Raw genomic sequence first — 23,041 nt, forward strand, 5'->3', positions numbered from 1 at the left:
TGTGCGTATTGAAGAATCCTTGCATCCCTGGAATAAACCTGACTTGAATATGGTGTATGAGCTTTTTATTGTGTTGTTCAATTCTGTTTGCCAGAATTTTGTTGAGGATTTTTGCATCTATGTTCATCAGTGATATTGACCTGTAACAAACTACATGGATTTTTATGTCATGTTGACACCAGCATTGTGGAACATGGTTATCAGGTTTATCTATAAGAGAACAGATCACAGAGAAGCTTGAAAACTGACATGAATGCCTTTCCTTTGTTTATAACTAAGTTATTCTATGGACACAATCATTATAGACTACAGGTATTATCTTGTAGTTCTTTTGGGCTCAGGTATTTAACACACCCAATCCTTGGTAAATGTTTGTTCCTATATCAATACCTGTTTTGTTCAATTTGCTCTCAAAGATGGCATGCTTACAACCTGATAAGAGGCATTCCCCCTTTCTCTAATGATTCCACTTCCCTTAACCTCCCACAAGTGGAGGCTGCTCTGTCAAAAGGCTGAGGCCCAGAGGAAGGGAATGTTTGTGGGTGGTTTCGAAACGACAGTGAACTGCTTGGAGATACTCTACTCCCACCTCCCTGTCATGCCCTGGTTGGTTCATGAGGGGTTTTGGAATTCTCCAGGCAAGAATACTGGAGTGGGTTGCCATTTCCTTCTCCAGGGGATCTTCCTGACCTAAGGATCGAACCCAGGTCTCCTGCGTTGCAGGCAGAATCTTTGCCATCTTAGCCAGCAGGGAAGCCCCTTATAAATAAACAAACAAGCAATGTCAAAAGTGGCCCTATGAAGGTAACTTGTAAGTGGTGGGGGGTAGCAACTTCCAAACATAGTCTCCATCACAGTTTTCTCTCCACAGATTCTAGCTTTATCTACCAGCAGCAGGAGGGACAGGGTAGAGGGAGACTGCAGCAGGCTTTTATATCCCAGACCCTCTTAAGTGCACAAGTTTTACAATTGTGAATAAAAGGATGCTTGTACCAATTCAAGACAACAGTTTTAAGTATCTCTGCTTAAAGCCCTCTGTTACTTTTTTCCTTATGGGCAAGGACCTGCCTTCTTTGAATAAAGAAAGTGAAATTCCACTATTCACAGGAATACAGTGGAAGCTAACGTGGGGTTTAAATAGACCAGGGTTTAGGAGGCATGAGAAGAGCAGTTGAGACCTGGAATAGCTCTCACAGAATACTCTAAATAGGATTGGATTTGCAAATAAAAGCCAGTTTGCTGAGTGGCTCTTGTGCTAAGGGCTTTATTCGTGTTATTTCTCACAATATCACTGTAAAGGGGAAGCTGAGGCTGAGGTCATACAGCTGGAAGAAGGGGGCACTGGAGCCAGGCAGACACCCTCAGAAGCTCACACTCCTACCACGATGCTCTGTTTCAGTCATGACACTTCTTGTCTTGACCTTGGCATGATTCACATCAACTAGGGTGGTAAGGCTTCTAAACAGTGCTGATGCCTGATCAGTGAGCTTCAGAGATCTGCTTGCTGGTGAAGGCTGTCTGAAGTTACAGACATGGTAGGAATGCTGGAGCTGAAGGCTGGCTGCCTAGTCAAAAAGGAAGGTCTTTGACAGAAGTGAAACTGTATAGCCTCAGCCTTTGAAACGTGCTCTTGCTTCTGAATCATAGGAACTGAACTCACAAGACACTAATGTACAGAATGCCAGCTTACTACTCTGTAATGATAAGCTACACCCTTCCAGTGAGTGCCCAGAGTGTTCACCGTTCAGAGAACTCTCTCCTAAGAATTACAGTCCACAGAAACCTTTGTAGTCACTCTAACTTCATTTGTTGAACTCAAATGAGAATAAAGGAAAAGAAGGCACTGATGTTTGGAATTCCATGAGGGCAGCTAGATCTACAAAACCACAGAGGTGGTCCAGGACCAGTTAGTTCACAAACAAGCATTTCAAGAGAGTGCTGCAATGCAGGACGACCAGGTGGTACAGTACAGTCCCATAGTTAGTATTTTCACACATGATCCTCAGGTATCTTGAGCATTTCTGAAAGATGTTTAACAAAAATTTCCTGTTTTATGAAAATGCTTTCTATTAAGTTCGGTAAATGAGAAATCTTATACTAAGAAATATACTATAAACTATTTTCAGTGTGATGCATATACTGTCAGCAATCTGGGGCCACTACTACTAAAATGAAGATTTGGAGAGAAGATCATATAACAAGTGAAGGCCTCTGACTAAGAGTTTCCCGGGAACCTAGAAGACAAAGATAAGATGTCTACAAAAAAATTTCTAGATTAAAAAAAATTTCCCCCTAGATACTGAGAAATATATACTTGTCAGTTACCAAAGTTATGGCCTAATCTAATATTTAAGTCACATTTTTCAAAAAGCTGCTCAAAATCCCATGCTTGAGTGATATTTGTACATAATTCAAAGCACTGTACTGTGGTATTCCTCATTGGTACTTAGAATAGAAATGATGGATGTCTTGATAAACTAAGTACCTTCCTATTTGAAATGTGCAGAGACATAATTTACTAAGTTGGTTCCACTTAACAAGTAGGAACTGAATTTTATTCTTCAAAGAGAATTACAGAGCATGAGAACAATGTGAATGTTCTTAAAAAGGAAACTGATGCCCTTTCATTCTACCTGAATTAAAAACAATGACGAACTTCATCTGAGTTCATAGGACCCATAATAAATGACTATTAAACCAGACTTACAAGATCAATGCTAGGAACACCCCAAGACCAAATACGATTAATTAGTTCTATAGTTTGGTTTTAAATCTTTAAAATCTTAACACACTTTTTAATTTATTTTAGCAGGCAAAATAATTTACTTATAAAAGCAACCTCACTTACAGAACTGTAATAAAATTTTTTCAACACTGAAAAATAAATAGCACTTTTTGCAATTCTGATTTTACAGGGAAATTACACTTTCTGGCATACAATGTTCTATCAAAATGGAAGGCTAAATCACTTTGCTTTGCTTTTCACACAGAAATAAGCACTTATACTTATCAGTCTTGGGAAATCAACTTAGGGACAAGAAAGGTTTGCTGTAAAATACAATCATTGGAAAAAGGGGATCTGGTGCCATCTACTGACTGGCAATGGCAACATGACCTTGGGTATTAAGTCAGGAAACACTAATTTCAGCTACATGCAACCCAAAAGAAACACCTGTGCAAGTCCTGAAAGATACGTGCAAAAATTAAAACGACTGCTGTGCTAAAAAAGTGAGGACTGAATGGGTTTTTTTTCTTTAAATGACATCCTACTTTTTAAAGGAAACCAAGAAGGCAGTTTAAAAATGATTACTGAACATGAGGAATACTGAAGAGAGGAAGACATTGGCAAATTATGTAAACAAAAAGTTTCATGATCAAGAGTACCTTAGGTAGGCTCTCTTACTTATGGAGAGGCAGGTGGAAGGCAGTTACATCCTTGGGTATTTATGATATCAGAATCAAGGACTCAAGTTTTTCCCTACTATTTACATAAAAAGCTGGTTTATTTGAAAAAATTATCAACCAAGACTGCCAATGAAGTGGCATTTAGGAACTATAAGGATATTTGACTCCCATACTCACCATCTGGAGGAATAAAAACCCTGGGGGATTTTATTGATTAGCAAAGAAAAGTTACTTTTTGTTTAATTGAATTTACTCAAATAGACCTCCTTAATACCAACAATGTTGAAAGCATTCTGTAAAAGCTGGGCCAGATCCTGGAAACACTCACAGACTGTCAAGTTTATCTATTTACTTTTTTTCGGTAGTAGCTTGAGAATGTTACCTTCCTGTAAGGCCAGGATGCCCTGAGTACTAATAGTACACTTAAACATGTTTCTGGTTCTCCTTTCTTTCATAACATGTCTCACAATCCTTAATATGTTTCTTAGCTGTCCACCAGGAGGGCAGGGGCCTTGTCTATTCTGTTTGTAACCATATAATCAGCACTAAATTATGACCAGCACATGTATGAGTTCAAAAAATGTCCATTGGCTGAATGAATGAATGAATGAATGAATCTCATATAGTCCAACCGACCTAAGCAGAAGAGGGGAAAAGAGGAAAAACCCATCACAAAAGTGAAGATGACAGTGATGGATAGGAAGAAAGATGAGCATCAGATCCATCACTTGGGGGTAAGCTTGATGCCAAAAAAATTTGCCATCATTCAACAACTGGTGATATCTGTTTGGAGATTCAAAATACCTGAAAAATTTTAAATGGAAAGTTATTCAATACTATTAAGGTATTCTCTGGAAGACTCATTTGAAAATCAGTTAATGAAAACCCTGTTACTCCATCAAGCTGTAACAGGAGCCTAGTGCTGTGATGCTTCAAGGTGCAGTAGACTCTGCTGAATACATCAGGTGAATGTCTAGAGCCCCGTAGAGGGAATGCAGCACACTGAGGACTTTTTCTTGAATGGTTTCAACTTGCTCAGAAGGACAGTAATCATCCAGACTTGACCTGGAACCAAGAAAAGAAAGAGAAAGGAAAGAAAAGAAAAATATACATAAGTAGAATGAGATCATACTGGGCAGTGAGGAAAAGCCTGTGTGTGTTGAATTCAATGTAAAGTAAAAATGAAGCTGTATTCAATTCTGGAATAATAATAGTTGAAAGCTACTAAACCTTTACTATATGTCAGGTGCATTACATGTTTTATGTTCTTTAACCTTCTCAGCAACTCTATGAAATAGATATCTTTACCATCCCTTTAAAGGAGTCAAACAGAGAAGGATTAACCTGCATGGGTCACATACTGTATGTGCTGGTGATGGGATTCAACACCATAAAGCACATTTCCAAAGCCCCAGTGCTTAATACGAGGCCCTTGTTTCCATGTGAGGGAGACGTTGCTTGGGAACACTGGTGCTAATTATGTTAGTGACTGGGCATCATGTTTCACGTTCTTTTATTATGTCTACAAACAGGAAAGAAATTATGAGGGTAGAGGCTTTCCAAATGATAAAAGGGTTCTGCCTCTATAAATAATCTGCTCACCACACAAGTGTACAAGATCATCCAAAATGAAATGTGCGGATGTGCTGGTGTTGGGATTAGTCTCCTAGGTGGTATTAAGGAGGAAAGAGCAAAGAGGTATGGGGCAGGAATCTGTATTTTGAGTCTTTCTAGAATCACTGACTACAATTTGGGTGGCACCAGCCAGTAACAATGCTGTTGACAATTTTAGTTGAGTTAGTATCTAAAATGATTTCATAGTGCCTCCTGGTTCTAGACTAGGGTAAGGAAAGCCATTGGAAATTCCACTAGATTGGAAAATGGCATGGGAATGTTTATAGAAGGAAATGAAATTAGTTATCTAGCCTACTCCTTATTCAAGTATTTTAGACCTAAAGAAATAATCTGTAAGACTTCTGATGAGCTCATTTCATTCTATGGTGATTAGGCTATATCTGAGGCTTGACGTAAACATGTAACACATGATAAATGACACAGAGCAATTTTAAATTAAATAATGTCTAACATATACATATGGATAAAGACCTTGAAGAAAGCATGATATGTAAAAGCTTAACTTATTAGCCTTAACAAACAGGGACACTTTGATGCTTTCACACAGATTTCTGGCTTCTTGAAAACAGTATTAGAGTAGCTCCTGATGGGAGCAACCCCCAGGAAGGAGTTTTGGAAATCTGCAGGTACATTTTTGTCACAATAACAATTAGGAGAGAGGGTCTGCATATTGTGAGTGTTTGCAATATGTAGGATACTACTGCAATATGAATATGAATTTTCCTGTGTCCTTCAGTTTCCAAAGTCCATGGAGCATTTAAATAAGTGAAAAATTTGGTTTTAATTTTTTGAGCCTATTTTTAATAGTTTTCTACAAATAGTCTTCTGTATTTTTGAAATGGATTAAACTAAATTTTCCAGGAATGCAGATACTCTGTGAACTGAGGGAAGATTAGACTTTAAGTTCAGAACTTTATCAAGAGCTTGCTATGACTAGAATAACCATGTTCCTATAGTAGTGCTATTCACGGTATGTGGGCAACACAACTGGCTGGATCTGTCTGCATTTTTAACCTGGTACATTTAGTGACTCTTTGTAAAGATTCCAGTTTGGCATGGCATTTTAATATGTATTATTTTATCATCAATTACTCTCCTTTCTCCTTTGTGCTATTATTTTTTTGGTGTGTGTATATATTTAATGTATATTTAAATTATATGTGTAGGTAGGTTATTGTTATAAACTAAAATGTTTATGTGCCCCCAAAATTCCTGTGTTGAAATCTAATTCCAATGTGATGATATTTGGAGGTGGGGGGGTCTTTGGAAGTGATCAAGTCAGAGGGTGGAGTCCTCATGAATGAGATTAATACCTTTATTAAAGAGACTCCAGGGAGCATCTTCACCCCTTCCTTCTATGTGAGGTTACAGAGAGAAGATGGCTGTCTATGAATCAGGAAGCAGGTCCTCACCAGACAGTGATTCTGCTGGTACTCTCATCTTGGACTTCCTAGTCTACAGGACTGTGAGAAATATCCGTTGTTTATAAGCTATTTGGTCTAAGGTATTTTTGTTATTGCAGCCGGAACGGACTAAGACAATTACATCATCCACACATTGTACATGCTATCTAAATATATTTAAGTTATACGTGTATGTGAAAGAAAGAAAGTGTAAGTCGCTCAGTTGTGTCCGACTCTTTGCAACCCCATAGACTGTATGGTACATGGAATTCTCTAGGCCACAATACTGGAGTAGCCTTTCCCTTCTCCAGGGGATCTTCCCAATCTAGGGATTATACCCAGGTCTCTGGCATTGCAGGTGGATTCTTTACCAGCTGAGCCACAAGGGAAGCCCAAGAATACTGGAGTGGGTAGCCTATCCCTTCTCCAGCAGATCTTCCTGACCCATGAATCAAACTCCTGCATTGAAGGCAGATTCTTTACCAACTGATGTATGTGTATGTAGATTAGATTATTTATGAATTCATTACGAATGGTAAAGAGAGTCACAAAAAAGTTGTCATAAAATAAGTAACTATAACTTGCCTGAACATTTAAAGTATTATTTTAGAAACAGTTCCATGAAGAATGAGGCCAAAGATTAATACAGAAATTTTTATTAAACTGCTATAACTATTCAGCACATTTATACATTCAAATGTAAAACATGGCAGCAGCTATTTATCTGTAGCACACAGATATTGGAATTTCTTATGTTCAACTGAATAACATCACCAACTTCAAAGACAAGATAACAGGAATTGTATGCTGTTTGCCAGCCACCACCAATAGGAAAAAGAAAATATAACACCTGAATTTTGAGCTGAGTAGGTAAAAAGTTGGTAAGAACTATTGTATTAGTAATCATTAGATTCATCTATGGAGACTTAAATTTCCTACTGCCACTGTAACAAATCACTACAAACTTAGTGACTTAAAGTAAAACAAATTCATCATCTTATAATTCTGTTGGAGGTCAGATGTCCTAAAACAAAGGTGCTGGCAGGGCTGTATTTCTTCTCTAGGCTCTAGGGAAAGAATCTGCTTCCCTGCCTCTCCAGCTTCCAGAGGCTTCCTGCACTCTTCAGTTCAAACCCCATCTTCAAAGTCCACAGTCTAGCATCCTCCATTCTCTCATTCTGACCTTCCTGTCTTCCTCCTATTCAGACCTTTGTGATTACACTAGGCTCACCCAGATAATCCAGGATAATTGTTTCATTTTCAAGATCCTTAAGTTAATCATATCTGTAAAGTCCCTTTTGCCATATAAGGCATCATATTCATAAGTGCTGGAGATTAGGACGTGGACATATTTGGTGGGCCATTATTCAAGCTACTGCACTTACCTTGCAATTGTCACTAGAGTAGGTTTTGGGAAATTTTTTAGAACAGTATGCAAAGACTGAATAAGATGTTCAATTTCTTGTTCTGTGCTGATATGGTGAGGGAGTTCTGAATAATCACAGGTTAGACCAGCCTGGTGAACCTGAAAATAAGACAATTAAAAATTACATGGTAATGTTGTTGTCTTTAGAAGACTCGTTAACCATTAATGGCCTTGATGACTAAATTTTTAATATTTTTGTGGATTAGGATTGCTTTTTCCTTAACAATTTCCATGCCACAGAAGCTATCTGTTCTCTGATGTTTTGGAAGAACTGGCCTGTACACCTGTTTGGGCCTGATGCCTTTTCTAGGAACAATTTTAAAATTTATTTTATAATTGTAGATTCACTCTGTTTCTGTCTTTACTTGAGTCTATTTTGACAATTTACATTTTCTATCAAGTTATTCATTTTACTTAGATTTTAAAAAGTCTATACATAGTATTCTCACATTTCCTTTCTTTCAAGAAATTATTTTACTTTTTAAATACATCCAACAAGTACTACATTTAAAGCTTCAAGAGGATACAAGATGAAAGTCTTTCTCCTACCTTACTGAACCTATTGTTTTGAGTTTCTATGCTTTATGTATAACCATATATACTGATATACATGTGTTTTAAATGTAAATGACTGGTGTTTCAGTCTTAGCACTAAATTAAATATGCCTGAAAGCAAGAAATGGCCCACAGGCTGACATTTTGCAGCCCCTGCTTTAAACTTTTAAAAAGTGGAATTCAAATGTATTATAGTTTTGTCTAGGGTACATAAGTGCAAAGCATAGGAAAAACCCACTAATTTACTATATTACTGGAGGCTCTGGATACACATCAAAGATTTAACTGGCAATGATTGGTCAATACACTAAAAAGAGAGACTTTGCATGTTCTTTTCTACTAAAATGATCAAAATACTTAGTGTTCTAATCCTGCAGCTATGGGTATATCGCATCTGGCTACATAATCTGCTACCAGGCCTATGCCATCCTTTTTCTCAACAAACAGTGTACAAAACTCTTGCCCCCTCACCAGAAAATTCAGATGCAAAGTAATGACTAAAGTAGACCTGCATGAAGATACTTTCAGTAATATCATATGAGCTCAAAGCACTTTTAAACCCTGAGTCTTCTATCATTTTTAAAGTTTGCCATTAAAAAATAAGGGCGAGCTTTGAGTTAGCTCTGACTTAACCAAATAGTCTTTTGCTGGTATTTTCTATTCCTACAAAACTAGCATTAAATCAATACATAAACTTCAGTTCAAATAAGGTGGTTTGATTATATACCACAACTAAATAAAACACTAAAGTAAAACCACAATTTATTAAATAAACACTACAAGTAAAAGAAGCAGAACTGGTGGTCTCAGCTCTGGCACAAAATTTGAGAAAAGGGGACCTGAATTTCAAATGGGAAAATTTATACTCAGATATTGCAAAATGATATAAAAATAAAGAAATTATCATTAAGGGCATCTTCTTTTAAAATAGTATTCAGATTTGCTGTGCAAACAAAGTTATACAGCTAATATAGTTAAGATGTGCTGGCCACAATGCCTTCTTTTGTCTGTTTGGTTTTTTAACCAGAAAAGTTTTCAGAGAGGAAAGAAAGAAATGTGAAAGGAGCATAAAAATGAACAAATAAAGAATGAGCAAATTTAGAAACTGTATACTTTCTTTTCTCTGGCAAAGGGATATCTGATCATAGACAAAATTAAAAAGTCCATAGCATCACTTCTCAGCCTTTTGGCTAAGATCAAGTGTAAAAAGTCAACAGCACTTTTACTTCGTATATAAAATTAGCAAAAGCATGTTTTTCCTGGAAAGCTTTTCCAGTATTCTGACTTCTAAAAAGTATATATTTTTTCCACAAAAAAAATGTCCATTCATACTTTCCAGGAATACAAATAAAAGTGAATCACTTTAACAGAGGGCACATTTTTCTAGCCACAAAAGTACCTTTCTTAAAGGGTCAATTTTATACTTCAATATAAACATTTACCATTTCATAGTCCGGTGCTTCCATCCGTTTTTTCAAACTCTGTACCAGTGGAACTAGTAATTCCATTCTGGAAAAAAGAATCCCTCAATTAAACATTACACCACCTCAAAACTAAAATGACAGTAGCAAATGATACATTACCCTTAAAATTTACCATTAACAGTAAGTTTTATATGATGTTTTGGAAATGAAAGATAAGAGTTGTTCAAATATCTTAAAATATTAAGAAATAAATGTTCCCTGCTGTTTTCTTACTTAAAAGATTACAGACTGTAATAAAGATTGAAAATTAACACTCAAGAAACTTGAGATTTTCCTCTTTAAGAACGAAAACTCTACCATGACTTAATTATTTTGGTCAGCAGTAAGTGTTTAGCGTACCATGATGAAGATAGTTTCCCAAAAACTGAGAAAAAAATGCAGGACATATTTATTCACATATACAATTATAACTGGTAAAGTTCTATACCATTTGATATAATAACAATGGTGCTTTTAAGTTATTTAATATAGGTGGAACTCTTTGGAAGCCTTGATTAATTAATGTTTCGAGTATTTTAACGCCTCCTCTACCAATACCCACTCATCTGTTAGGAGGGAAAAAGTAAACAAAAATGGAGGTATGGAGGCCTGTCTACCCACTGATCCTGTTACTTCTTCCTTCTTATTAACGACACTTTCTGGGGTTCTGGACCCTAGTCACCCACCTCTTCTACTTCCTTAGGAACAGTGAAGACTTGTTCATGCTGAGGGTATGACCCTTTTGGGGGCATGCTAAGTTTGGGGAGACTTTTCTTGCTATCTTACTTTTCCTTTGTTTTTTCTTCAGGTCTGTAACAGAACTGCCTGCAGGTGGTGAAGAGCTAAGCGTGCTCAGCAGATGGGTGGGTTTCAGTGGAAGGTGGCTCCATCTGTGGGCTAGATTCAGGATTCTAAAGTTGTCTATTTTGTTTGATTTAAGCTTAAGTTTGGCTTGAGACTTCACAAAATCACAAAATAGTAGGTACACAAAGTATTTCTGGGGAGAATCATGTTCTGAGACTTGTTTCTATCTCTCCCTCTTCCAACATAATTTCAAAGAAGGGGAATCATTTTTAGATCTAGTTCCCTCTACTAAAGAGAAAAAACTAACTTATGTTAAACTGCCTAATTAGTAGTTACTGATAGGATTAATATTATGATGGTTTATTCTTCTATACCACTGCTTTCCTTAATGACAATAAAGTTCTATGATATTTATATTTCAGGGATGTTTCTGAACACTTTATTTTAAAGTGAAAACTGCACTGAATATTTTGAATAGGTAATACACATAGCGAAAGATACGAATTTTTAAAAAGCAATTTATCTAGCAAATTTAGCAATATATCTAGGACTAAAATACAGTAGAGTTGAAGAAAAAAAATATTTGAGAGTCTTACCCAGGGTTTGAAGCCCATTTCTGTACAGTTTCTTCATCATCGCCATCACACAAATCAGCAAAAGCAGCTTCTAAATCTTCTAATTGATGAATTCGATTATCAACACAATCTACCAAATCTTCCTTTAAGCACATTGAAAAGCTGAGATTATATAGTTACTTTCAAAAAATAAGTGAAATCCCATTACAATGAAAATTTCAATTCAATCAGTTAACACATGATTTTCAAGTACTAACCATGGGTTTCCCCAAGAAACACATATCAAGATTTGGGGCCGTTGTTTGAGAGTACTCTAATATCATCTAAGATATTATTAGCTATGTGATAGATTGTTGTTGTTTAGTCACCAAGTTGCATCCAGCTCTTTTGTCACGCCCTGGACTGTAGCCAGCCAGGTTCCTCTGTCCATGGGATTTCCCAGGCAAGAATACCGGAGTGGGTTGCCGTTCCCTTCTCCAGGGGATCTTGTGGACCCAGGGATCAAACCTGTGTCTCCTGCATTGGCAGGCAGATTCTTTACCACTAAAGGGAAGCCCTTTAGACAAGCCCAAAAGAAACGAAGGATACCTCTGTCAGGTTGCTTCCAGGCTTTTTAAATTGGTACAGCTCTTGTAAGATTTTGTACTCCTCCTGGAAACCAAAACAAAGAATCCATATAGAAGAAAAAAGATTAATTTTTCAATGATATACTTTAAGTAAAAAATGACATTGATACAAGAATATCTTAGATAATCATTTAAAGGTAAGTCTGGGAAATCAGGGAATAATGTAATTCATTATTTCATTGTAAATTCATCTGGGCATGATAACAACGTATAAATATTAATTATGGAAGACTTAATGGCCAATAGGTAATGAATGAAAATGTTTCTAATACTGTTCTACTCTATAAATGGATACATCCTAACATCTAAACAGATTTTAGCTATGTATAGGAAATACAATCATTTCTCAGCCTTTTGGCTAAGATCAAGTGTACAGGAAATATATGTATCTTTGTAACAACAAAACAAAACTCTCCACATTCACTTTGTGGTCCATTCCCTAGCCACAGGAGAGAAGGCTAGAGTACAAACAGATACAATGGGAGGATTTCGCAGGAGAATGTCTGTCCTCATTTAGCACATCCAGGCAGCCCCATTAGAGGCAGGTCTACCTGGCCCCATTTAGGAGCATTGTCAGGAAGGGTCTATAGGCAAGATCTAAAATTCCTTAAGCACAGTGCTGTGCACGATCCTCATATAACAATTCTGTGACTGGGTATGATTATTATTTTGATTTTATACTTGAAGAAACCATGGATCCGAAAGGTTAAGTAACTTTTCCAAGGTCATGCAGCTAATAAGCAGTACAAGTAACAAACAGAACTTAGATCTTTCTGACTACCAAACATGTTCTTTAAAAAAAATAGCTATTATAAGTATAATACATGCTCTTCAAAAAGTTCAAAAGCACCAAAGGGTGTAAAGGACACAAAATTCCCACTTTCCCAGGTTTCCTTATAGCCCTGGAAAAGAAGTAACTGCCATTAAGTCACTTATGTAACCTTTTAGAAATTCCCATTACAAATATTTGGTGCGTATACTTGTAGGATAAATTCATAAAGTCAGGTTTTTTAGCTTCCAGGTAAGCCCATTCTCATGTTTTCTAAACATCTCTAAAGTCATTTTATAATTCTGAACGCTGGAAGTTATAGTTACTGGTACATTCACAATAGCAGGAAAGAAACAGAGGGCAATTTTTCTCTCTTATTTGCAAGTTGGGAGGGCACTCAAGGTCCCCCTACTCTTGCTCCAGGTTACACTACAGTTGCCCTCTGAACAACATGGGTTTGAAACACACAGGACCATTTATACATGGATACTTTTCAGTATAGAGGAAAAGATTTTTGAGCTTCACAACGATTTGAAAAAAAATCTGCAGATCAACTGTACAGCCTAGAAATATTGCAAAAATTAAGAAAAAGTTAGGTATGTCATGAATGAATAAAATGTATGTAGATACTAACCTATCCTTACATAGGCATAAGATGAATGATATTTAATATAAAATTACTAATATGTTAGTTTTCCTATCACTTTATAACTTGGCTTTCAAAGAATTACATTTTAAGGAATACATGCCTCTCTAACTGGAGAAACTGCATATCGACTTATCACAGGTAAGTGGTATTGAAAACTATATAACAACATTTCTAATACTGTATTATGAATATGACCATAATATGCTGTAAAATTTTTATAATGATTCATTCATTAGTGTACAGACTAGGCTACCATGAAGTAATTGTATTGATTATATTAGGCTACCTAAAACAATCACATTGCTGCTTCCTTGTTATCAATGCATCAATCACTGTAACTGTAAATAAATGACTTCATCACATCTTTTCATCTTTGACATCTGGTGTTAGTAATATATGTAGCAGTGTTTCATATCATATAAGACACTGATATAGGTTCATCTTTAAACACGACATAGATGTATAGTACTGATAAATACAGTACAGTACTATAAATGTATTTTCCTTATGATTTTCTCAACCTTTTCTCTACCTTAAGAATACAGTATATGATACATATAATATACAAAATATGTGTTAATTTACTGTTTACATTATCAATAAGGCTCTGATCATTAGCAAGCTATCAGTTATATTTGGGGGAAGTCAAAAGTTGTATCTGGATTTTGACTGCACATTTTTAAAACACCACATTTACCTGAGTGAACATTTCTTTGAAGGGATTCTTGACTGAAAAAAAATCTAAGTCAATATCTAAAACAAATGCATCCCTTTTCTCTAAAATTTCCAGAATCTCTCCGGTGCTAACTGCAGTCTGGCATTCGTGGCTTTCAGAAGAACATGAACATGATGGTTGTAGGCAAGTGTGGTCCCTTGTCTGTGTCACTGTGTCCTTTCCCAGTCCTTCTGAACAAGAGTCACCATTAGCAGAGGCAGTGTTCTCTGAGTCCTCCAGGGCTAGCTTTGGCTTCTTAGCAGAAGACACTGCATCATTCTCTCCTTGACTGTGACAGAGTTTATAAGGTTTTACCATAATTACATCCAATTGTAAAGGTTTTGGGTTCTCCAGCAGGTCTTCAGTTACATAAAGACCATCACTTAGGAAGTAATGATCTGTACTTGTAACCCTGGATTAAAGGAAAAAAATTACTTTCAAGACAAATGGACAAATTAGCTGGCAACATATAGACTTTCAGAAATACAAAAAAGGACATACTTGACAAAAACTGACAGCTGTCTCTAATATTTGTAATTTCTGGAAACAGGGTTCTCAAATTTCTAGCTAGGCACACAACTGCCCAAAGACCATATTTTGTAGCCTATTGTGCAGCTAGGTGGCTCAGATGGTAAAGAATCTGCCTGCAATGTGGGAGACCCGGGTTTGATCCCTGGGTCAGGGTTTGATCCCCTGGATTAGGAAACGCCAACCCACTCCAGTATTCTTGCTTGGAAAACTCCACGACAGTATAGTCCATGGGGTCGCAAAGAGTTGGGCACAACTGAGGCGACTGAGCACGCACTCACACCATCGTTCAGCTAGGTGTGGCCAGCTGACTCAGTTCTGCTTGAAAGTCGTGAGTGGAAGAGAAGCGTGGAGAGCATTGCCACGTGAACACGGTGGCAGCAAACCCCACCTGGACTCTGAGTTCAGAGGCCACACTCTACAGAAGGTGGAGCAAAAAGACAGAAATTATTTGGGGTTTAACTGAAGGGCTGCCGTAGTGGCCCTGGACTGCACATGGTAAACTCTAACTGGAGAAAAGAAATGAAAGATCCTGTTTAGCCAGTGCTTTAGATCTCTGTCATACCAGCTGGAACTGCATCCAAAAAAATCACTTGAGAGAAAAATTATACCTGGGAATAATATCTTTTGGTAGAAACTCCCTCTGACATATTTCAAAGCTTTATTAAATTTCAAATAACTGTAATATTTTAATATGTAAAGCAACTTAAAAAAATCTTGTGCAGCATTTTACAAGTTACAGATTGTTGATTTTAGACATAACAGCATGTTCTTAGCTTTTCAACTGTACTATGCCTTCGTAAGTACTTTGAACAATGACACCAAATGGTTCTTCTGGGGTAGGACCTATCCAATTTAGAATGATGGTATTAATATTTATTTCTCATCCACCCCTCTTCAGCATATACTGCCTTATATTTAAAAAGATATAACGTCCTAAAAAAAAATAACGACATAATAAAACCAATATTCAAGCTTATTAATAACTGTACCGCCCTAAGATTCCCAGGTGGCACTAGCAGGAAAAGAACACGCCTGCCAATGCAGGAGCCATAAGACACATGGGTTCGATCCCTGAGTTGGAAGGATCCCCTAGAGAAGGGCATGGCAACCCACTTCAGTATTCTTATCTGGAGAATCCCTTGGACAGAGGAGCCTGGTGGGCTACAGTCCATAGGGCTGCAAAGAGTTGGACACGACCAAGGTGATTTAGCACACATGCACCACCCTAAGAAAGACCAATGCTGTATCCACCAACCTAAATGGGTATTTTTCTTTAATAAGGAATATCTTACTTTGCTCATCACACACATACATCTCAGGCTGCATACCTGTATGTGTGTCTCTTCCATACATTTTTACTTGCAGGATTAACTAAAATCATGATAATCAACATCATCCTAATATTATTGTTACACATTGCATTTCAAATGTCTGTTTCAGATTGCTGAGATTTGACTTTGCAGAAACCTGTTACAGGTTAAATAAGGCCTACTCACTGAAGTACTCAATAAAAACCCTAACACTATTTCATATAAGCCAGTGTTATGTATAACTTTTATTATCAATATCACTAAGAATAAATCAGATAAATAAATCAAATAAAAAGTATCATTTTCATTGAGAAAGCCTGCATTTCATTTTCAATGTATTACCATTTCCTCCTACTATCCTCTAGGTTCTAGAAGTTATGATTCCACTGCTTAAAACATTCACTCCACAACAAGAGAATTTAGAAAGCCAAGAACATTCTGGTATTTCTAAAGATATTACAGTATCACAAGAAACACAAAACACTGGTTAAACAGCTTACACAACAGAAATAGTTGTGCATAAAACTCAAGTCAAAGGATGCTGTTATTTATTTATTTTATTTATTTATTTATTTATTTTTTTTAGGATGCTGTTATTTAATTTAGATTAAATAATTATCGAAAGCTAATCATATTGATAAAATTAAAACGCTGAATCGACTTTTAAGCCATTGAATGTAAGAAATCAAAATGAGATTAATTTTGCTTTTTCAATGCTAATTGTTAAATTCAGCCAACAACATGTACATTGGAAGGAACTAATAAAATGTATTATTAAATACATTTCTATAAGGTACACCAATGATTTAATGGAGTTAGTTATCAACAGAGTCAGGGTTCCAGAGGATGAAGATCATTTTATTCAAAAATCAACTTGACCAGCAACAAAATATGAACGGTGTGTGAAAAAGAGACTGGAAAACTTGTTCCTGGTGTTTCGAGAACTCTTTTTGGAAAAGTTGTGGGCTAATCTGACCCCAATTGTTTGTAGAGATGCTTATAAGTTATTACAGGGATTCCAAAACGAGATAGAAGTATCCACTCCCTTTCATACACGTGAATATGAGGAAATTACCTGATTGTTGTGGTAGAAGTGTCTTTGCCTACTAAAAAGTGATGCCTGCCCTCTCTGATTTGCTGAGCCCATGTGGGATGAAGCCATACTACATGAGAAAAATGGCCAGCATAAACTGCAGGCATAATCCAATTCTCAATACTTAATTCTCTGGAAAAGAAACAGAGAGGAAGCATAAAAACTATTAGTGAGTGGGTTTTTCCAAATGTAATTTCATTCATAAGAATATTTTAAGATAGCAGGTTTCAAAGCATGGTCCAAGGGCCCTTGCAGGGTTTCCCGGACCTTTTCAGTGTGACCACTAGACCAAACTATTTTCCTAATAACACCAAGGCATTACTTCTCTTTTTCACTGTATTGACATATATGCTGACAGTACAAAACAATGGTGGTTGATGTTCTAAGATTAATCAAGGCAAAGGCACCAAACTCTACTAGCTGTCACTGTACTCATCAATACCAAGCACCAGTGCCCCACATTCCCATCCAGTTTTGCATGAGCATGTCTTTCATGATTTTATTAAATCTTGATCCTGAGCATACATTTTAAAGTAATCTGTGTGCCAAAACAGGAAGAACACTGAAAGCACTTCTGCAATATACTTTGAAGTACCATGGTTGTCTCAAGGGAAAGCACTTGTAAGTGAATTGCAAGCTGAACACCATTTTTCTTGCAAGGAAAACTGATTGATAAACCACAGTTGATCAGGCTTGAATGTGAATTGCTGGATTCTACACTTCAACTAAGCTTTAAGGAATGAACATTTGTGAAGTTTTGGTACAGTATTAAAGAATATTCACAATTAGCTGGGCTTCCCTGGTGGCTCAGATGGTAAAGAATCTGCCTGCAATTCGGGAGACCTGGGTTCGATCCCTGGGTTGGGAAGATCCCCTGGAGGAGGGCATGGCAGCCCACTCCAGTATTCTTGCCTGGAGAATCCCCATGGACAGAGAGCTTGGCAGGCTACAGTCCACGGGGTTGCAAAGAGTCGGACACGCCTGAGCAACTAAACACACACAACAGCTGGAAAGGCTATCAAAATACTTGTGAATTTTCTTCATACACTTCCACCAAAACAATATATGGTAACAGACTGAATGCAGAATCTTGAGTATTTAGCTGTTTTCTATAAAGGCAAGTATTAAAAAGATCTGCAAACTATGGCTGATTAATGTTGAAGTGTGACAGAACACAACAAAATTCTATAAAGCAATTATCCTTCAATTAAAAAATAAATAAATTTTAAAAATTATTAAAAAAAAAAGATTTGCAAAAATTTAGTTACCCTGATCGCCTTTGCTTTAGAAAATATGTTTGTCTTTCATAAAAATATTTATGCTAACATATAAAGGTCTATTATTTTGAAATGAATTAACATTAAAAAAATATTTTTATTTATTTATTTATTATTTATTTAGTTGCAGCATGTAGGATCTAGCTCCCTGACTAAGGATCAAACTTGGCCTCCTGCATTGGGAGTTCAGAGTCTTAGCCACTGGATCACAGGGAAGTCCCATGGAATGAATATTTTAGATGTCTCAGTTTGAATTTCAATATGGTAAATATCACTAAATATACCCCACATAAAAAAAAACTCAAGAATTTTTAAGGGTATATAGAAATCCTGACATTAAAGGTTTTAAAACTACTATTCTATGACTAACTGTATGGTCATCATAACTGCTTCATAATTTTTTTCAATTTATAAAATATAAAACCTCTAAATATAGAAGAGAGTAAGGACAATGGTAGGGCTACCACATTTCTTTAGAGATGAATGTTCTGAGCCAGTTTTAGAGTCAACTAAAAGAAATGTAGTAGGTTAAAATTAATTCACACAGCATCTATATTTTAGTTTTATATTATAACAAGAGAATAACTGCTATGTAATTTTTTATTTTGTAGGAGTAGGCTACACTGTAATAAACACATCAGTAAAAAGACAATGACAGGATTTCAGGGAACTTTATCATTGAAGAGTGCTTAGTAAGTCACCATTCAGTGACTATGGTTTTATATAACCGAAAGTCAATAGGATTTGTGACCTGAAAATAAAATAAATTGGGAGGTTGGAGGGATTCAATACTGGAAGAAAGGATACACAAATTTAAGATGCGTTGCATATACGATTATTGAACTATGAGTTCAAGACACATTTTCCTAGGCCTCCGTATCAGACTTTTAAAGGGGAGAAGAGAGAATTAGCCCAGATAATTTCTAAAGTCTTCTACTTTTAAAATTCTATATTCTAAAGCAAAGATTGGCAAACAGTGGTTGGGGCACCTGTTTTTCCAAATAAAGTTTTATTGGAACACAGCCACTGACACTTGTTTACACAGTGTTTACAGTTAGCTGCAACAGACACCATATGGTCAGCAAGCCTAAAATATTTACTATCTGGGGAGCAAGGAAAGGGTGAAATGTATAGAGACAGTAGCATGGAAACTTAGATTACCATACATAAAATAGAGAGCCAATAGAAATTTGCTGTATGACTCACGGAACTCAAACAGTAGCTCTGTGATAATCTAGAAGGGTGGGATGGGGAGGGAGATGGGACAGAGGTTTAAGAGGGAGGGGACATATGCATACCTATGGCAGATTCATGCTGATGTTTGGCAGAAACCAACAAAATTCTGTAAAGCAATTATCCTTCAATTAAAAAAAAATTAAAAAATATTTACTATCTGGATTGTTGAGAAAGTTTGTCCATACTTGTTCTAAATAAAATAAAAAAGGTAAACAAAACAAAAGCAAAACTCACAAGCTTAGCAAAAACTATTTCTCTTAATTGCTTATCATTCTATTGCAAAGTGTATTTCAGACACATAAAAAGGTCATTAACAAAATCACGTATTACCCGAAAAGTGTTTCCTTATCAAATACAGTGTCAGCTGGCATATCCACAGGAATAAGGAGGTCTGGATGTGAATCGAAATGCACAAAACTTATATTACTTGCAGGAAGATGCTTTGAGCCAATGGCCCGATATATAAAGGGCAGAACCTGTAAAAGATAATGTACACATTCAGAATTGGCACTGAAATCATGAGTATATACTCAACTGCAGGCTGAAAAACAAGGCTAAACATAACTTCAAAAAATTTGAAGCACATCAAGTTGTGAATAAAAAAAGCAAGAGAGTTCCAGAAAAATAACTTCTGCTTTATTGACTACGCCAAAGCCTTTGACTATGTGGATCACAATAAACTGTGGAAAATTCTTCAAGAGATGGGAATACCAGACCACCTTACCTGCCTCCTGAGAAATCTGTAGGCAGGTCAAGAAGCTAATCCCAAAGAAAGGCAATGCCAAAGAATGCTCAAACTACTGCACAATTGCACTCATCTCACACACTAGTAAAGTAATGCTCAAAATTCTCCAAGCCAGGCTTCAGCAATACATGAACTGTGAACTACCAGATGTTCAAGCTGGTTTTAGAAAAGGCAGAGGAACCACAGATCAAATTGCCAACATCCACTGGATCATCGAAAAAGCAAGAGAGTTCCAGAAAAACATCTATTTCTGCTTTATTGACTATGCCAAAGCCTTTGACTGTGTGGATCACAATCAACTGTGGAAAATTCTTCAAGAGATGGGACTACCAGACCACCTGACCTGCCTCTTGAGAAACCTATATGCAGGTCAGGAAACAACAGTTAGAACTGGACATGGAACAACAGACTGGTTCCAAATAGGAAAAGGAGTACGTCAAGGCTGTATATTGTCACCCTGCTTATTTAACTTCAATGCAGAGTACATCATGAGAAACGGTGGGCTGGAAGAAGTACAAGCTGGAATCAAGATTGCCAGGAGAAATATCAATAACCTCAGATATGTAGACGACATCACCCTTATGGCAGAAAGTGAAGAGGAACTAAAAAGCCTCTTGATAAAAGTGAAAGAGGAGAGTGAAAAAGTTGGCTTAGAGCTCAACATTCAGAAAACCAAGACCATGGCATCTGGTCCCACCATTTCATGGGAAATAGATGGGGAAACAGTGTCAGACTTTATTTTTCTGGGCTCCAAAATCACTGCAGATGGTGACTGCAGCCATGAAATTAAAAGATGCTTACTCCTTGGAAGGAAAGTTATGACCAACCTAGACAGCATTTTAAAAAGCAGAGACATTACTTTGCCAACAAAGGTCCATCTAGTCAAGGCTATGGTTTTTCCAGTGGTCATGTATGGATGTGAGAGTTGGGACTGTGAAGAAAGCTGAGTGCCGAAGAATTGATGCTTTTGAACTGTGGTGTTGGAGAAGACTCTTGAGAGTCCCTTGGACTGCAAGGAGATCCAACCAGTCCATCCTAAAGGAGATGAGTCCTGGGTATTCACTGGAAGGACTGATGCTGAAGCTGAAACTCCAATACTTTGGCCACCTCATGTGAAGAGTTGACTCACTGGAAAAGGCCCCGATGCTGGGAGGGATTGGGGGCAAGAGGAGAAAGGGACGACAGAGGATGAGATGGCTGGATGGCATCATCGATTCGATGGACATGAGTTTGGGTAAGCTCCGGGAGTTGGTGATGGACAGGGAAGACTGGTGCACTTCAGTCCATGGGGTTGCAAAGAGTCGAACAAGACTGAGTGACTGAACTGAACTGAAGTTGTGAAGAAGTAGGAAAATATGAAATGTCATTGCAGATGATTTAGACAATCAGCTCAAGCTTTATTTTTTTCCTCAAAACTTCCAATGGGCATCTCTTGTTGGCATGTTGCCCCCATCATAAACTCAAGAACAATGTGAGGAAACAGACAAGCTCTGGTACTCAAGGAAAGAAAAGAAGAAACAATTGCTTGTTAATACACACTCTGGTATAAAAGATGTGTTCAAGCTACCTTGGGTCTCTGCGTCTTTCTCACACCTTTCGGATGCTGGTTGCTGGGCTAGGTCCTCTGTATGGCTCTTTGTTCCGTTACAGTCTCTAGAGTTCTAAGTTAAGATTGAATCTGAAAGCACCACCTACCCCATGCTTGCTCTCAGACCCATGCACACTATCTCTAGGTCCTGAGAAACCAAATTTCCTTCCTATTATCTTTATTCATCCGCACATCTGGAATCGGCCTCTTCCTCTTTAACATCCACAGAATTCCTAAGGATTATTAAAGCTATCAAAAACAGAGAGTCTTCGATCACGGCACTCTCGCAGGCTTTCAGAAATCTAGATGTGGGCACCATTTTAGCTATTCTAAAGTAGCACTACTACAAAAACAGAAAAATATCTTTATAGCGTCGTGTTAAAAGATTCATGCACACCCTGCTGCTGCTGCTGTGCTGCTAAGTCTTGTCAGTCGTCTCCGACTGACCATAGACGGACCCATAGACTGCAGCCCACACTACTCACACAATAATACTAACGGCTCTGAGAGCTACTCTGTACCCATTTCACAGATGACAGTGCATATTCTCAACAGAAGCCTCCCACCGACACCACAGAATTGTGAAGGGGAGGCCGGGAGACAGCAGGAAGCCTTAGTTTTGAGCAGGTTAAGGACTCGAGTTACTGCAGTTCCGACTGCCCGCGTTCGAATCCCGAAGCCACTCGTTGGCCGTGGGATTTTGGGCAAACCGCGAAGGTTCAGTGAGTTGCCGGACTCGTAGTAAGCGCCGCATTAACGTCGAAGCCTATTCTTCCAAGGTCGCTGTCCTGGTGTTTTCCCCACAGCAATGCAACTCGCTCGGATCTCTCTCTGGCCTCCAGGCTCCGCCGCCGCCTCAGTCCTCGCGCGACCCTGCCCCAGCACCCGTCAGCCGCCCGCTCACCTCCTGATGATCCTCCACCACCCACACCGGGAGCTCTGAATAGCGCCGGAGCCGGGCGCGCTGTCCCCCGGATTCACTCATGGTTTCGCGCGCGTGAGTCCCAAAAATTCGGAGCCGAGGTTCCCTCAAGAGCCTGAGCTGCGGCCCGCCTCCTCTCCCGGGAGTAATCGCGCGCTCACCCGGTTGTGGTTTCGGATTGGAGGAGGTAAGGGGCAGGAGGCGGGCACCAGAGACTCCAGAAAACCGATTGGCTTAGATGTCCATCGTTCTTATTGAAGCACCAATCACCGCGCACAAGGCGCTGCCGAGAGCCCGAGCGCTTTTCTCCTGCA

General features: G+C 37.8%; 2 protein-coding genes and 1 pseudogene across 3 annotated transcripts in view; 1 reads left to right on the plus strand and 2 right to left on the minus strand.

Moving 5' to 3' along the window:
• The window catches only part of LOC101903284 (Golgi phosphoprotein 3-like), a 33,345-nt gene extending 29,509 nt beyond the window's left edge, over nucleotides 1-3,836 (minus strand). The window contains exon 1 of the mRNA XM_059878819.1: nucleotides 3,788-3,836. Within this exon, the coding sequence (XP_059734802.1) occupies nucleotides 3,788-3,836 (49 nt within the window). The remainder of the gene's footprint in view (nucleotides 1-3,787) is intronic.
• On the minus strand, nucleotides 1,785-22,874 carry C20H5orf22 (chromosome 20 C5orf22 homolog). 2 transcript variants are annotated; one of them, XM_015459093.3, is made up of 9 exons: nucleotides 19,803-19,871; nucleotides 19,535-19,594; nucleotides 16,942-17,091; nucleotides 14,008-14,437; nucleotides 11,855-11,917; nucleotides 11,288-11,409; nucleotides 9,867-9,933; nucleotides 7,829-7,968; nucleotides 1,785-4,470 (listed from the first exon to the last, which is right to left on the minus strand). In XM_015459093.3, the coding sequence occupies exons 3-9, from the start codon at nucleotides 17,064-17,066 to the stop codon at nucleotides 4,338-4,340; spliced, it is 1,080 nt and encodes a 359-aa protein (XP_015314579.1). In that variant the 5' UTR covers nucleotides 17,067-17,091; nucleotides 19,535-19,594; nucleotides 19,803-19,871; the 3' UTR covers nucleotides 1,785-4,337. The 2 variants fall into 2 exon arrangements, with proteins under 2 accessions (XP_015314579.1, NP_001422026.1); NM_001435097.1 differs by lacking the exon at nucleotides 19,535-19,594 and adding an exon at nucleotides 22,710-22,874 and having other exon boundaries at nucleotides 2,515-4,470; nucleotides 19,803-19,948.
• Nucleotides 9,595-9,730, plus strand: LOC112443047 (uncharacterized; annotated as a pseudogene).
• Nucleotides 22,875-23,041: the final 167 nt, after the last annotated feature.

The sequence above is a fragment of the Bos taurus genome, chromosome 20 (genome assembly GCF_002263795.3).
Source record: "Bos taurus isolate L1 Dominette 01449 registration number 42190680 breed Hereford chromosome 20, ARS-UCD2.0, whole genome shotgun sequence".
NCBI classification, from domain to species: domain Eukaryota; kingdom Metazoa; phylum Chordata; class Mammalia; order Artiodactyla; family Bovidae; genus Bos; species Bos taurus.